Source organism: Sander lucioperca, chromosome 14, assembly GCF_008315115.2.
Source record: "Sander lucioperca isolate FBNREF2018 chromosome 14, SLUC_FBN_1.2, whole genome shotgun sequence".
Lineage (NCBI taxonomy): Eukaryota > Metazoa > Chordata > Actinopteri > Perciformes > Percidae > Sander > Sander lucioperca.
The window spans coordinates 32,601,919-32,619,072 of NC_050186.1; the positions used below are offsets into that span (position 1 = coordinate 32,601,919).

Sequence of the window (17,154 nt, forward strand, 5' to 3'; positions counted from 1 at the left end):
CTACATATGAATTTCGATTATTCCCCCCCCCAATCAGGTGGAGTACTCACCCTGGTGCAGGCCACCAGCTGAGATGTAGACAGAGCACACTGCGTGGCTGCAGCGATGACTCGGTTCTGCTGGGCTGAGTCCTCTGTCTTCTGGGCCACATTCTTGGCTTTGAGCACCAAAGCCGCTGCGGCGTTGGCCACAGCCTTCGCCAGCTGCATCAGCATGTCCTGCCCACAGCAAACACACACAATCAGCACTCACGGCTCATGGCTGAAGGAGGAACAGTTAGTAGGGATAGTGTTGGAACAATTTGAGTTCTTGGAATTACATAGATTATTAATGAAATTATCCAGAATGAAGAGAATCATGAATCTAGTGATATGGCAGGGCAGTGAAAGTACTTCTGTCCTGTGGATGGCTGGTTCAGTCTAACTTGGTTAGGCTTCATCTCTTCAATGCTGCCCCCAGTTGGTGTTGTTCCATAATAGGCTACATTTACATCAGTTTACACAGAGTTTTTTTTTTATATCTCATCAACATTCTGGTATACTGGGCATAAACAAGAGGCAGCCTTATGTGACTGTTATTTCTGACAATTTGAAAAACAAAAAAGCTTATTAAGCTCAAGTAAATGAAACCCAGAAAAGAAAATTGGTTAAAAAAATAATATTAATATTTAAAGAAATCACTGAGAGACTCAGCCTGATTCTGGAGATAAAACTGAGATTAGCTAGCCTAGAAATCTAGACCCCCCTAGCGGCAGCAAACGTAATTTGCAGCCAGGGTCGTCTAGCAACTCACCGTTTAAAGTTGAATCTATCAACTAGCGTTGCTCTGGTTGGTTGTAGAGCTATCCTATTGCGTGCAGAGGGAATTTGAAAGACAACCGTTTATCCCGCCCCTCGGATTGAGCCCTGCCAATGGTGAGTTCCCAGACCCAACATCTGGATGTGGGTTGGCTTGTCAGGCTAGAGATTAGCGCTCATATTCAAGTTTATGTTGTGCTTGTTCAACGGTTGTTTGGTAAATTGTTCACACAGAGAGGATCTGAATTGCCAATTTAATTCTGTATTCTTATCATTTTGGCGCTGCTGATTTTCCTAAAAACTCTTTAGGGGCTGCCAAAAATTCCTCCATGCAGGAAAAGCCCTGCCAGAGTTGGACATCAATTTCCTCTTTTTGTTTCCTGTAGTGTTTCCTTGCCGAGCAGCAGAGAAGAGATAGTAACAGCGGCAGTCATTCTCTAAACTGTAGACTGTGGCTTTAAAAGAAAGAAAGCCACTTGACTTGACCGACAAAGACTGCTGCAGCCTCATACCAGTTTCATCTTAACTTTAGGATGCATTTTTACACACAGATTCTTCTCATTTCCTACAATATAGTCATGTCACTATGGAGATGGTGAATGATTACAGAACAACTTATCCTTTAACTTGAGAATCATATATTGGATATATCCTCCACATAAAGATTTAAAAACTACAGTCGGTGAGCTGTGCAATTGATTACAATGAACGTTGATGATTGTAAATGCTGTGATATTAGTTCTTCTGTAGGAATGATTAGGAGTAAAGGAGAATTAAAGATACCCTACCAGTGGTGGAAGTACATTTACTCAAGGTTTTTTCATGCCACTTTCTACTTCTACTCCGCTACATTTCAGAGAGAAATGTTGTACTTTTTACTCCACTACATTACTCTGTTACAGCTTTAGTTACTAGTTACTTTACACATTAAGATTCCTGCACACAAAACACATGTAGTTTATAAAATCTGATGTTTTCTTAAAAAATAAACTACCATGGGCGTCTGGGTAGCTCACCTGGTAGAGCGCGCGCCCATATATAGAGGTTTAGTCCTCGAAGCAGCAGCCGCGGATTTGCTGCATGTCATCCCCCCCATAAACAAGAAGGAGAGATTTTCAGGAGAAGAAACAAAGACACTTTCGTCGTGCTTTGCGCTGCGCCGGGTGTAAGATAGGACCCTTAGTTGATTGACAGATCTGTTTTGATCGTGTGAGTGTTTTTCAGCATTGAGTACTTTTACTTTTAATATTTTAAGTACATTTTTCTGATGATCTGATGACTTTTACTTAAGTAACAGTTTCAATGCAGGACATTTACTTGTTACTTGAGTATTTTTAGAGTGTGGTATTAGTACTTTTACTAAAGTAAGGGATCTGAATACCTCTTCCACCACTGGTCCCTACTGAATAAACTCTCTCTGGAGTCATCTCATAGTGTGGGTTGGATTGAATTAGCATTGACAGACTGAATTATGATACTTACTACTACCTTGTTGACTAAAGCCCCATTCACACATGCACTGCAACCCTGAAATTATCTAGACATTACTCGACGGAGTTGTACCGCAAAGTGGAGAATGTTGTGTGTGGACATTGGACTGGAAGCTGTGGAATTAATTACTGTTGTATTGTTGTCATGTAATTCCATGTGGGATGGGCCACTTAGGGGCATTACACGAAAATAAAAATATCAATCAATCAATCAATCAATCATGTACTGTATGTAAAAAACGCAAATGTCCGGGGTGACCTCTAGCTCACCCAATAAGAGCGTTCGCCCCATGTTGGCTGAGTCCTGCAGCGGCCGCGTTCGAATCCGACCTGCTGCCCTTTGCTGCGTGTCATCCCCCATCTCTCTCCCCCTTTCACATCTATCCACTGTCACTACAATAAAGGGAAAAGCCCCAAAAAATAATCTTTGAAAAAAAAAAAAAAAAAACGCAAATGTCTGAATCAGTTGGACGGGACATTAAAACAGACTTCACTCTGCCAGCTCATCTCCCATTGAGCCCAAAGTGTGAGAATTCACATGGAGCGAGGCTTAGGGCTGTGCAATTAATCAAAATTTAAATTGCGATTATGATTTCGGCTCCTAACGATCACCAAAACTGAATAATCGAGAAAAACGATTATTTTGCCTTGTGTTTTGAATGTCAAAAAAAAAAAATGTTCGTATGGGAAAAGTATCAAGGGAAATTTCACAGTTCAAACTGTTTTTCACTGTTGATTTGTTTAACTTTTTCACACTTTTTAAGTCTACTAATTGCAAAATCTTTTCAAAAGTCAATAAGGAATTGGGTTAAATAAGCGTGATTATGATTATGTCCGTAATCGAGCAGCCCTAACGGGGCTGGCGCAAAATAAAAAAAAAACAAACATCCAAGGTTGATTTACACAAAGATGGCAACGAAAACGTCCAACCGGAGAGACAGAGAGATACTGGAACTTTGGACCCCGAAATCGCCTCACAAGGCAAGAGACTCGGTCATCTAGGTCCAAATTAGGAACCGGCTCCGTGACCGGTGTAATCTGCGTCATGTCCTGTCTGCTGCACCCTCCTCCCAGGCGGCACCCCTCGCCTACAACATACAAACTAGTTCCAGTAAGTGACAACGCGTCTGAGACAGACAGTCTGCTGTTGTGTGCCACATGTGTGAAAGGGAAACTTCGGACAACGTCAGGACCTGATTCTCCGGACGTTGTCCGAAGTTCATATGAGAAAAACGACTCAAGCGATTATTTTGATTGGCCTTGTAGAATGAAGCATTTGTCTTAAGGACCCATTTGTTACCGGCATTTGACAATAAGAGGGGACTCTCCATCGGGCACCCCTGAAAGATCCTTGACCTAGAAACTGTCAAATATGGACATGAAACAGAGGGAACACGGCATACAGTTTTATAACACAACCAAAGACACTAGTCCCTTAACTTTCTCATTCTTTTGGGGCTTAAGTTCTGCCTAATAATCTTGTTTTAGGCCCAACCATTTTTTTGAATTAGGCATCAACATTGAATAGCAAAGTTAACATTTAAACAAAGTTCACTGTTCTTTAAGAAAGAATAGTCTAGAATAGTCACATTTTCCCTATTACTATGAGAAAATCCCAGGGTGGAAGTTGTCTTGAATTGCTCATTTTAAAAAATATTGTTTGTACAAATGTTATTTTTGAATGAAGCTCAGTAACGTTACACATCAACAACTGATAATCATAGCCAATATAACACACTTTATCTAAACTACACATAGACTACAGGATTTCCCACACAGGTTCTTTGTGGTGCTCCTCAGCAATGATAAAGTAACACAAAACAGTATAAAAGGATAATCACCTGGAACTGTGGATCAGTGTCCGTCTCTCCTATGTGAGAGAGCAGCTCTCCGCTGGCCTGGCCAACATTTCCTGCAGCCTGCAGCAGGACCTGACGAGGCTGGAACCAGAAAGATAGATTCAAGAGGTTTATTGGCATATGCACAGTGAAGACATCTTACACCATGCAATGGAAAGCTTGCTTTGCCAGCCTTACACAATGAATACAAACGGAGATTAAACAATAAAGCTAAAATAAAAACAAATTAAAAAAAATCCTATTAAAAAGTTGTAATAAATAGTTTGAAAAAAAAAGATTAAAGTGCATAGAGTGCACTGTGCCTAAACCAGAGATCTTCAACAGGGGGTCGGGGACCCTTAAGGGGTCCTTAGAGTTACTGCAGGGGGGCCCCAAGTTATTGTGTAATCATGTAAAAATATTTTTTTTCTAAAAGTTAAAATATGTCTGAAAATAAACACAAAATGGAGATACAGTTAGAAAACATGTTTCATGATAATAAAGAGGCGTGGTTTACTTCATAGGCTGTGTGTTTGTGTTATTATATTATCTGGGTCACATGACAGTGATATAGAACTAAAAGATGTATCCTGGAATTCATTCAAAACTTTAATTTGTTTGAAAAAGTAATAAATACACATTTTTTTTTAAATTGAACTGAAAGACACAACTATATTGTTAATCGCAATTCTTCCTGAGACAAAGAACTGTGCAATAACTTTTGGAAGTGCTCCAGCTCTACTGGCTGTGTACCTCTGTGTTTGCAGGCTGGGCGGTCTTCAGCATGTCAGAGACGGCGGTGGCCAGGTTCTTGGCGGCACCCAGCAGCTGCTGCCCGCTTGCGCCTTCATCCTCCATGAGTGCGGCGAGGAGTTTAACACCCTTTGACATTTCGGTCAGGTTGGAGGAGATTGTGGTCACAGCACAGCCCACCGCTGTGTAGTCCGTCTCTGCTGGGTCACCTGAAGACACGCAGATAGATAGATAACTGTATTAATTCCTAGAAGGGAAAACTAGTTTGGTCACACTTGCATAGGGAACACATTCTGACAGAGTGTTGCTCAGTAGCCTCTCTCTACTTTGGTCTCCCTCTGACTCTGGTGGCACGGCTTCAGATGGTCCAAAATGCAGCGGCTACGCTGCTCACCAACAGGCTGCTGCCTCTATGGGAATTTAACATAGGGGCTGTACTTACTTACGCCCCCTGTATTGTAAGGAAGAACATTTATTTATTTACGATGCATTATTCATTCACAAAGAAAACTGGTGTCCTTAAAGGTTGGATTTTTCCTCATTTTTTTTAATTAAGGCATTAAGATCAATTTCCAAAAGATGATTTTTTATTCCTCTTTTAAGTCAACTTTAACATGGTGTATTCACTTATGCTGAGCACTGTACATGCTATTTTAGTAGTTTTTCATTTTTATTCACCACTTGTATATACGTTTGCACATTTTATCTTTATTTTTAAATAGTTGTTGTATTCTATCCTATTTATTACTTCATGTATATTCTGTATGTGTGTTGTGTGTCTTATATTTTGCTGCTGTAGCATTGAAATTTCCCAATTTGGGATCAAGTCTATGTAATCTAATCGCTGCAGAAAAGTGAGAAAGTGCTTTTGAAGCAACCAACATTGTTTTCTCTTTGGAGCCGGCGGGGGGGGGGGGATGTTTTCCATGTTACTGGTATGACACATACTGGAAGCAATGGGGAGAGAGCATAGTGAAGCACAGTGTTTCTACCTGCAGTGAGGTTGACCATGGAGGCGGTGCCTGCTGTGATGGCATCCACCTGGGAATGGATCTCATGTTTGGACTCATCCATCTTGTTCTTGCGCCAGGCTTGGGATGCCTTGAACAAAGAAAAAAAGAACACCTCTGGTCATAAAGATCTAGATCTCATACTCATCATTAGTCATTATAGGCAGACAAATCAATCCCACTTGGACCCAGAATAAAGGAAAGTTCAATCTTACAGCGTCGGTCCCCAGTGGGGGAAGGGCATCCAAGTCATCCAGAGAGGCCTGGGCAGCCTGGACCGCCTGCATACTGCAGTTGATGGTTCCAGTCAGGGCCTGCTGTGCCGAAGTCTGTGGACACACAAAACCGACAATGTGACGACAGACCTCGTTCATATATTTTGGGACTGCTCCTTCATCCAGCCATTCTGGAAAGATATTGCAGAGGGCATGAGTACTACATTTGGACTAAAAGTTGATTGCTTGGGGCTTTTGTGGCCTGTATTGACAGGACAGCTTCAATACAGGAAAGGGGATAGATAAAGGGGACGACATGCAGCAATGTGGGTTGGATTCAAACCCATGTAGGACTCAGCCTACACGGGGCGCACACTCTACCGGATGAGCTAGGGGTCGCCCCAATCTTGCTCATTTCTAAAAGAATTGTGTGTCTCAGTCCTAAAATGCTGTATATCAAATTTGGTGTTTTTTAAAGTCTATATTCAAAAAGTAGATGGTGCATTACTGGTTTCAAGATTACACGAATTAGCAAAGAAATCATCATGTTGGCCTTTCTTGTCCAAGAGGCTTTTTTGTAGAGCACATTGAGCTGGACGCTGTATGTGTGCCAAATTTCAAGTCAATTAGACTCACGGTGTGGCCTTTCTAAGTTTGCATTTTGGGGGCGTTAATAACAGCGCCACCATCTGGCCAATTGGGGTGATATTTCTTGGGAGTTCCACCATTTTTGGTTGTGAACCCTAATGATAAAAAATAAATATTTGGTTTTTGGTTAAATCTTTTTCAACCATCCAAAAAAAAAAAAGATATCCACAATGATTCCGTTTTGTAAAACAAAAAACACTGAAAAGTCCAAGCAGGTTGTTTACTTAGCCCACTGTATTTTCAAATGCATCATAGGTTTCATGATGTATCTAACTTGTTATATCTAAGCTCTTACCAGTGGTGTAATGTAACTAAGTACATTTACTCCAGTCATGTACTTCAGTCCAAATGTTGAGGTGCTTGTACTTTACTTGAGTCTTTTCCTTTCATGCCACTTTATGTGAATGATTACACCATTAAACCCACAACTGGTTGGATCCTTTACACTTTCTAAAATGGAACGATTCTTCTTTACTTTTAATACTTTAACTACATTTCTTACTACTGCAGAACAGACGCAGAGGTTTCGGCTCAGTTTCTCACAGAGTCTGCCAGTTAAAACCTTTTGTGAGACTTGTCTTTGTTTTACCAGTGGGGGCATGTGTCCTCGGTGCATCTGTCCACTGGTGATGTGCTGCTTGGCCTGAGGCATGGATCCCATCTGGAAGCTCTCTGGACCTCCAGCCCCCGAGCGCATGATGGCTGGCAGGGCCACTGAGCCTGTCTCCACCTTGCCCACCTTGTTGAACTGCTGCTGCAGCACTGTAGACCTGGAGGGATGTGAGAAGGAAAAGGAAAAGAGAATTTTTGACCAACTCTTCGCGTCTCTCTGTTAGGGCTGGGTACCGAATTCAAGACTTTTTAGGCACCGACCAAACTGCCTCTAAAGTATCGAGTATCACAAAATGCCTCGTCATTCAATACCCACTTTCAATATCTAAGGAGTAAATCTCATCCGCGTCAGTGAGCCAATCAGCATGCAGCATGCTTCTACCAAGATCTAATAATGTCTGTGATTGGCTCTCTAACGTTACACGTCGTAGAGACACGCAGGAAGAACTCTATGTTACACAGAGACGACTCATGTAGTAGGAGCTGAGAAAAAAACAAAAAAACATTTGTGTTTTTGTTTTATAAAATTGGTATAGGAACAAGTATCGTTTAGTAACCGGTATCGTAGTCACGGTATTGGAATCCTTTGAGAACCCAGCTGTACTCTCTGGATAATAACAACTAGACAGTGGGAGACATAGTTTAGACAAGTTGGTGAGTATGTCTACAGTTATTTAAACAACTAATATTTATTTGTAGCCAAACGTACAGTGTCCGTAAATGATTAAGAATCATAGTATGCTGTATCGGTCAGTCAGTCAGACACACACACACAGACACGCGCACACACACACACTTACTTTTTGGGTGACACAGAGTCTTCCAGCATGGTTGACTCTTCATCTCCCTCCATGCCAAAGTGGTCTTTGCTCTTTTTCTGTTAAAAGACAGTAAGTAAGAAATCAGAAATCTACAGCTGTGGCCTAATGGTCTGCTCTTGGTGTTTTTTTCCCCTGTGAACTAGAGTGTATTTCTCAGGCGTTTTGGAATGTGAGTGGCCCCTTGGATCTGTGACGCAACTGTCATGGCAGGTGTATTGTTAGGACCCAAGGAAGCGCAGTGGGAGCGTGAAGTTGTTTAGACGAGCGGTTCTGGATACCACAGGCCAGGCAATCAGCCCTTTCCCAACAGGCACGCTGGGAAACGGGCACTGCCCTACTACAACATAATGAGCAGTACAATAACGGGACTATGACAATGGCTTATATAAAAACAAGAGAACAGAAGTTTAGCACTTTACATGTAAGGAATCCGTCCCAAAGGATGTCTTAAAGTAAAAAATGATGGGGGGCTAAAGAAGAGAAACCGGAGAGGGGTGTCCAAAGTTAGTAAACCTAAAACTACTTTACTATTGTAATATATAATGTTTGTCCCATAATCATGCTGACTCTTACCTTTTTGAGGATAATGTCGATGTAGCCGGCAATAAGCTGAGCTATCTGTTCTCCCTCAGTGGTCTGCACAGAGTAGTACCCATCCTGGTAGTCTCCAAAGTCCTGAGAGCAGAAAAAGAACAACCCCGGATTTTCGATATAATCATGGTATTTTTAAAGGTGTGTTCAATATGTTCAGAAAGCGCTGATAGGCCTACACAAGCTGAACTAGTTTCAAAACGTGTAACAGTGTTTATTATATATTCTCCGGTAATTGTTATCGTCAACATTTTAATCGTGGTTTACCGTTACACTGGTAATTGTTACATCCCTACTGGTGGGTTTAGCTTGTTTCACTGACTGCCGACTGCAGAGATCTCTCTTAATACTGGACCAATGTCAAAGATTGCTGTTTCCATCAGTCACTTAGACACTAAAACATAGGAACATAGTGTTGAAAAAAACAAAGTTACCCTTTAGAACAGTTTCAGCTGTTAACATTTAGGTCTGAGTTCCCAACTAAACCAAGGTTTCTAACATGTTATTCTTCAGGCAAAGGATTTCGAGGCTCACATCAACTAGCACATTGTTTTTGAAACCATTTAGGGCTGTGCCAGAATGTCTCAGTGACCCAGTTTCAGTTTTAGATCGTCGAGGAATGTGGTGCATGTTGAATGCAGCACTATGATTCCAACAACACCATATGTACATAAATGAGCACAGCAAGGATTTTAAAAGTGGAATTTGATCTCTAAGCACCTGCAGGACCGCACATGTCGAGCCATTAGGTTAAAGTTACGACAGGGATCACATGCAATCTCAGCGAATCATGCCTCAACACGGCTAAAGAGTGCTGCGCTGGGACGTCCAGACTCGCTGCAGGGGAAACTCATTTCAGCAGCTCAAATCAATCATGTCATTTTGTCACACTCAACAAACTTTGTTAGCACAGGTAAGGGTTGGAAAGTAAACACAGTTCTGATACAGCTGCGTTTACATGTACAGCAGTAACCGGCGTATGGTCTTACTCCGGTTAAGTGAATAACTGGGTTCTGACAGTTCTCCCCGTATACATGAGCGGGGAAGAATAACAGGAGTAACTCTACCTTCGGTACAGTAGGTGGCGCTCTTTCAATGCACAACTAGTTTTTTCTGCCGGTTGACCTATGTCAAAATTGCACTGACCGGCCACTAAATTAGTAAAATTCACCAACTTAATGTTTCATTCACACACTCTTGTCACAGCGTAGGAAAGCACAGTGCTCTCGCCAGATGAGTGGCAACCTTGTTTGGCTCATTATCTGTCACCTGCTTCAGGTGGAATTAGCCATAGATATATATATACGGGAATTAGCAAAGTTAGCTAACTAACGTTCAACGTTGGCCAGCGGCCGCAGCGGGGTCTGCTCGGCCCCTCCACTTTTTTTGCCGAGACATGGCGTAGACAGCCCCAGAGATAGACAATCTGTTCAGCCATCTCCCGATGTCAACTGCTGCCTCAGCGGGGAGTAAAACAGACGGACCACAGGCTTTTTGCTGCTGATGATTCAGCCAACACTGTTTTGTTGTATCATAGCAATGATTTGTATTATTTCCGGGTCAAAAACCACTCCAGGAGAGTGGGGAGGGGCAGTACAAAGCAGGCGCAGACACACCAGATCTTACCCCGGGTAAGGTGTAAACATGCAGGAATCCCCCTCAATCCCCCGGTTACTAAAGGAGTTCTCTAGGTCTGTTAACCGGGTTATGAGTAGGGCCGGGTAACGGTCAAAATTTTTCGATACCGGTATCGATACCAATTACCATGACTTTGATACCGGTTCCTAAACCAATTTTAAAAAAACATTACAACATTACATTACATACATTTTTCAGCTCCTACTACGTGAGCGTCTCTGTGTAAGGCCGGCTACACACTGGCTGCGTGGCGTGAGCGTGGTGTTTCTGTTGCGTGTCAGCTGCGTGGATATTTTTCTGTCTTTACACACCAGAAAGGTGTCTGACGCGGCGCTGCTGCTGCTAGCCTTACACTTGTCTGTTTCCCAGTGATTTGCTGCACTCAAGCAGTAGTATACTCCATGTTCAACATAAATATATACTGATCTGATTACAGCAAAGACAACGTCGGCAGGATTGACGGCAAAATAGGCTACCGAATATTTTGTTCGTATTGACAGGTGCAATAGTTAAATAGTTTTATTACATTTATATCTGCATTTATGTCAAAACCTAGAGACTTTCAAACATCAACATGTCATTTATTAAATGTATTTGTGTCTAAATGACATATAAACATCTTCTCCTATTCTATGTTGTCTGGAAACACTTCCGACACGTTTGCGTGTCGCGTGAAAAATAGGCGTCGGTTCTATTTCTAGCATGCACGAGTTTTCGGTGCAGCTCGAGCCGCGCCTGAGACGTGCGTGTCACGCAGGCAGCGTGCAAGCTCTAACCTGTTACCATGGTAGCCAAAATAAAAACGGACATGCCATGCAGCTGACACGCTCACGCCACGCAGCCAGTGTGTAGCCGGCCTTACGTAGAGTTTTTCCTGTCTGCCTCTACGACGTGTAACATTAGACAGCCAATCATAGACATGATTAGATCTTGGTAGAAGCATGCTGCATGCTGATTGGCTCACTGACGCTGCTGAGATTTACTCCTTAGGTATTGATATTGGGGCATTTTTTGATACTGGATACTTTAGAGGCAATCCGGTCGGTGCCTAAAAAGTATCGAATTAGGTACCCAGCCCTAGTTATGAGAATTCCGAATTTAACCAGGGTAAGGTGTAAACATTGCGTTTGAGAAATCAGGGTATCGCCTTAACCCAAATATAATCGTTTTTTTAAACTGCATGTAAACGCAGTGACTGAAGCTTCCCTCGGGGCAGCAGCTCAGGCTCAACGACATGGAGAACGTACCAGGGTGAAGCTCTTGGGCGAGGCGGCCCAGCGTTTGATGTTGGTCAGGTTCCACTCCTGGATCACCTCCTTGGTCTTCTCGTCCACCCTCATCACACACTCCTTGGTGATACCCAACAGACGGGGCACCAGCTTGTTCTTGCCCTTCATTTTCTCCTGCAGGAAGTGTAAGGGGAACAGTTAGAACGTGCTGACTGGAAATAAACCAGCAACGTTACTACATTTAAGTTTCTAACACTAAACAGTTTGCTGCGTGTCTACAATACACAACCACACCCTGCAAACCGTCAAATCATGAACTGAAACTTGTGTACAATTCCCTATTTATTTTAGAAAAAAAAGTAGGTCGATGACACACACCCCTGTCTACATCAGTGGAGCTGAGCTTCAGATTTCTGGGAATCATCATCCCAGATGATGATGTCATGGTCATCACACATCTCCACCCTGGTAAAGGAATCTCAGAACCGGCTGTACTTTTTAAGGACCATTACGAAGGTATAGAAATCCTCCTGACTGGAAACATTAACAACTGCCATGGGATGTGCACGGCTCAGGACGGGAGGGTTTTGCAGCAGGTGATTAAAACAGCCAGAACATCAGTGGTCCCCGTTAGAGTTGTTCTGATACTGATATCAGAAATGCCTCTGACACTGCCTAAAATACTGGTATCGGCGAGTCTTTGCACCGATCCGATCTGACATAATTTAGCGCTGAAGAAATGAACTTTAAAATAGTTTTACCTAGATAAAACAAGCGTTTCCCGAAACTCTCAGCTGGCAGAACAATCTGGAAATCAATTCTTCTTCGCCGCTCTTAAACAGTAGCCTACACAGCAAGTTGCACTGTGTGGCCACTGGCAACTACTGTTTTTGAAACGCCAAAGAAGAATGATTGATGTCCGGTTTGGTGTGCTGGCAGAGAGTGTAACCAGAGATGGTTTAATCAGAGCTAATGTTAGAAAAATGTAAGCACTTTCACCTAGAGCTGGGCAATACATCAATATTATATCGATATCGTGATATGAGACTAGATATCGTCTTAGATTTTGGATATCGTAATATCGTGATATGACATAAGTGTTGTCTTTTCCTGGTTTTAAAGGCTGCATTACAGTAAAGTGATGTCATTGTCTGAACTTGCCAGACTGTTGTAACTGTTCTATTATTTACCTTTACCCACTTAGTCATTATATCAACATTACTGATGATTATTCATCAAAAATCTCATTGTAAATATTTTGTGAAAGCACCAATAGTCAACACTACAATATCGTTGTGGTATCGATATCGAGGTATTTGATCAAAAATATTGGGATATTTGATTTTCTCCATATCGCCCAGCCCTACTTTGGCAATATGTTAGACTGGAAACTCCCACTAGTACAGCATACAAGGCTAGCACTATATACTGTATAATGGAGCTCAACAGTGACCCACTTTTTAATGGCTCTGGTTCTGGAAGTGTTTTTCCACGTTTAATTGTTTCATTGACTTTTCAAAAATTGCTTGTATATAGAGTTTTAAGCCTGGAACCAAGCCAACCAGCTAGGAGATGAATCATGAATATTAAACATTTGATTTGTTTAAAAACGGCAAAAAAAGGCAAAAGGTACACGACCGTGTACAGGGGCTAGGCCACTTCCTGGACTGTGACTTGGTGTATGAGAGGCAGGTTGTTATAAGGCACTATATAAATGCAATCTGTTTACCTATGAGATAACGTCTTGTTGATTTACCACCTGAAGTGGCTAAAGACCGAGAGGACATCTACGTTTTCTTTAAATCTCTTCTGTTACTGAGCTGAACTATGTGGTCACCACTTAAAATGTCTCAGTAGCCTTCAAATGTCAAATATCAAGCCGCTGTTCTGCCATCCATCACACAGAGGTGTTGAGTGGTAGCCTTGTTCTCACCTTGACCAGAAAGAAAGACACTCCGTAGGTTTTCAGAGACCTCGCCAGCTTCACATAGCTGACTTTGGCCTCGATCTCCGTCATGTTCTGACAGTTTTTGTGTGCCTGTAGAGACAGAGAAACAATGTGTGGCATCTCATCATTTATGGACATTTGTGATGCTACTTCATTTTTGTGTTGTTCTGCATATAACAGTATATCCTGTTTTCAATAAGAGGGTAATATTTTTTTTGCTAAACATGAGTTTTAATGGCCTTTACACACTGGGGACATTATTTTTGGTGTGATTAATTTGTGCGAATAATTTAATATATTTTTCCGAAACACCGTTTCTGTCATGAGTACTTTTACAGAGAACGTGACCATTTTTACAGAGAATGTGAATATTACGCAGCAATATCCATCCATCTTCATCCGCTTATCCGGGGTCAGGTTGCGGGGGCAGCAGCTCCAGCAGGGGCACCCCAAACTTCCCTCAGCCGAGCCACACTAACCAGCTCTGACAGGCAACAAAGCTGGTTGTTTTCTTTCCGGAACGAGATTGATTTTTCGGAACTTTGGCACTAAATAAAGACATCAAACAATCGCGTTGTGTACGTAAAGTGGATCATAACTTTAACATCAACTTTATTACTCCTCTCAACCTTGACAAAGGCGTTCTTACCTTTCACAATAAAAGCCCTAGACATACGCTACAGCGCGTAACTGTGTTTTTCGCTTTGCACATGCATAACGTGCACTGTTTACATTCGGACTGTTTATTATTGTTGCTTTATTTTTCACACGCTGCCTTTTAAAATTGTTGTATTTTGTATGCCTATGTGTTGTATATTTGACATTTAAAATACATTTTTGCATTCTGTGGATAGCAAAGGAAGAATTTCATTGTACAGGGAAACATGTTTCCTTACTGTGCATATGACAATAACACTGTGAAACGGTTCACCAGAGCGCATTAAATTAACTCAGGATATTTTGCGTGTTTGCTTTTCCCGTTTCGGCTTCCCCACCGTGGTCGGACAGCACGGGGGGGCGAGGGGGCTGGAGTCTACGGAGCAAACGTTAACCCCTGTCACTCCCCTCAGCAGCCGGGGAAACCAGACGGGGGTAAACCTCTGTCAGTCTGGAGGAGCTGCAGCATTTATTAGTGTTCAACCTGCAGACTCTAGCTACTGCACATTTACTTGATACTAGGGCTGCACAATATGAGGGAAATATCTAATTGCGATTATTTTGACTCATATTGCGATTGGATTCACGATATTGGAGAGAATGATAATTTTTTTATCACTATAATCATTTTTCATTGAAAAATAAAGATGAAAAAAAAAAAAACATTATAGTGTGATTTTTGCGAGGATCTGTACCAAACTAATATTTTTTCTTTAGTCTGGTTTGACACATCATTTAACAAATATTGCCCCCCCCTCTCTCTCTCTCTCTCTCTCTCTCTCTCTCTCTCTCTCTCTCTCTCTCTCTCTCTCTCTCCCCCCCCCCCCCAGACGGACCTTACACTGTCCCACGACATGGTCCATGAGCTGGCGTGAATATCTGCAACTTATCCTAAAAATTGTTGCAAATTCGCATTCTTGTGTTGTTTATTCGTCACGCCCCCCCCCCCTCCCTCGGTGTGTAAAAGCTTTAAGACAGAGCCTGACAATACCACCCCCAAATCTAAGAAAGCGTCTGATGTTTTGAAAGTCAGTACTGTGAGCTTCAGTTTCAATATTGGAAGCTCTGTTGTAGCGTCAGAAATCAGAGTGTGTTTGGGAGCGATAAAACGAAACGAACATTATGAAACCTATATGTTGTCTTGTAGCCTGGGAACCAGTCTGCAACCTCATATTTCATTTGCTCTGGCAGATATGTCTGTGTCCCCTCCCCCCCCGCCTCCTGTCCAGACTAACACACATTTGTGAATTAGGCTGGTGATGCCATGCAAGGAGTCGTGTCCATCTAGCCAGGCAGTGAAATTAGCACTGACAGGCTCCTGCCGCTCCACACAGACCACAGGCTTACCTGGAAGATCCTTTTCTCTCCTTTGTTCTTGATGTACTCTTTGGGAAGGAACTCCTTTAAACTGAGGAGGAAAGAGAAAAGAGCTCAGGACCATTTCATAAGCCTACTCAAAACAGAAATATATATCAAATAATAATCAATGTAACAAAAAGAGAAAAATGGGAATATGAATATGAAATCAGATATTCTAAGTCTTTTATTCCTTCTGCTATAAGGCTGCTCAACACAAACAATGCTCATCCTAAATGATGGCTATCACAGAGACATAGGCGTGTTGTGTGTTGTGTTTATTGCCTTTATTAATTGTCTCTTATGTGTTGCTTTTAGTTTTTTTTAACCTGTCCCCATATCTTTTTAACATGTTTCCTACGGCATCTTTAACTGTTGTTTGGGGAGTGTTCCTTGGAACTGACTGTATGGACTGGGAAGCTGCCACTGGGAATAATAACGTGTCTGAACTGAACTCACTCTAAGAATCCAGGCTTGTGTTTGGACTCGTTGTGGTCGCCGAATTGAATCTGACACTGATAGCCGGCAAACTCGCAGGCCTTATCAAAGGAGACGGGATGCGATCCATTCAGAATGTCATCACGGGCCTGTACACACAGACACACACAGACACACACACACGTAACATTTATTCAAAGGTTAAGCACAAATGTCCCATTTAAATCATACTGACCCTATGTGTGACAAGCACACAGACAAAAGCAGGCATGTGGTCCATGGACTCTAGTGTCGTAAAAAGTCTTAATGCTGTGCTATGAGAAATGTACTTTTACCTTGAAGAACAAATTTCTTTTTTTCTTTTTAAAGTGCTCATATTATGCTTTTTGGCTATTCATTTTTCCTTTATTGTGTTATATATCTTTTTGTGCACGTAATAGGCTTCCAAAGTGAAAAAGCCCAAAGTCCCCCCCAAAGAGACTTACCATCTCCAACAGAAAACACTGTTCACAAACTGCTCCAAACAGCTCTATTGTAGTCCAGCCTTTACTTCAGAGACAAACGTGGTCACTTTGTAACACACGTTATAATGCTGGCCTAGCTGCTAGCATGGCACACCCTCATACTCTGCTTCTGACTGGCTAGTAGTCCTTACCTAGGTACTGTCAGGGCACGCCCTCATACTCTGCTTCTGACTGGCTAGTAGTCCTTACCTAGGTACTGAGCATGTGCGACTCCCAACAAAGATGGAACAGAAGCATATATAATATATATTTATATAGCACTTTACAGCAACCAGCAGGTATCCAAAGTGCTTAACATCGAAACCAAGAATAAAAACACATATCATACAATATAAAGAAAGAACATGTAAAATCAGAAATAGTTACAGAGACATTCACCACATAACACAAACACATATGGACCTAACACGGGGCGGCCTCTAGCTCACCCAGTAAGAGCGTTCGCCCCATGTTGGCTGAGTCCTGCAGTGGCGCAGGGTTCGAATCCGACCTGCTGCCCTTTGCTGCGTGTCATCCCCCATCTCTCTCCCTCTTTCATGTCTATCCACTTTCAAAAATAAAGGGAAAAGCCCCAAAAAATAATCTTAAA

At 42.1% G+C, this 17,154-nt stretch overlaps 1 protein-coding gene across 3 annotated transcripts in view; it reads right to left on the minus strand.

Annotated features, from left to right (window-relative positions):
- The window catches only part of tln1 (talin 1), a 118,829-nt gene that overhangs the window by 62,783 nt on the left and 38,892 nt on the right, over nucleotides 1-17,154 (minus strand). For 2 of the 3 annotated variants that reach the window (XM_035991141.1, XM_035991142.1), the window contains exons 8-20: nucleotides 16,063-16,190; nucleotides 15,595-15,655; nucleotides 13,576-13,680; nucleotides 11,661-11,816; nucleotides 8,758-8,859; nucleotides 8,164-8,240; nucleotides 7,341-7,521; nucleotides 6,104-6,217; nucleotides 5,871-5,979; nucleotides 4,879-5,087; nucleotides 4,129-4,227; nucleotides 3,588-3,650; nucleotides 51-218 (exon numbers count right to left, since the gene is read on the minus strand). In XM_035991141.1, the coding sequence (XP_035847034.1) occupies nucleotides 51-218; nucleotides 3,588-3,650; nucleotides 4,129-4,227; nucleotides 4,879-5,087; nucleotides 5,871-5,979; nucleotides 6,104-6,217; nucleotides 7,341-7,521; nucleotides 8,164-8,240; nucleotides 8,758-8,859; nucleotides 11,661-11,816; nucleotides 13,576-13,680; nucleotides 15,595-15,655; nucleotides 16,063-16,190 (1,572 nt within the window). The remainder of the gene's footprint in view (nucleotides 1-50; nucleotides 219-3,587; nucleotides 3,651-4,128; nucleotides 4,228-4,878; nucleotides 5,088-5,870; nucleotides 5,980-6,103; nucleotides 6,218-7,340; nucleotides 7,522-8,163; nucleotides 8,241-8,757; nucleotides 8,860-11,660; nucleotides 11,817-13,575; nucleotides 13,681-15,594; nucleotides 15,656-16,062; nucleotides 16,191-17,154) is intronic. The other variant, XM_035991143.1, reaches the window with a different exon arrangement.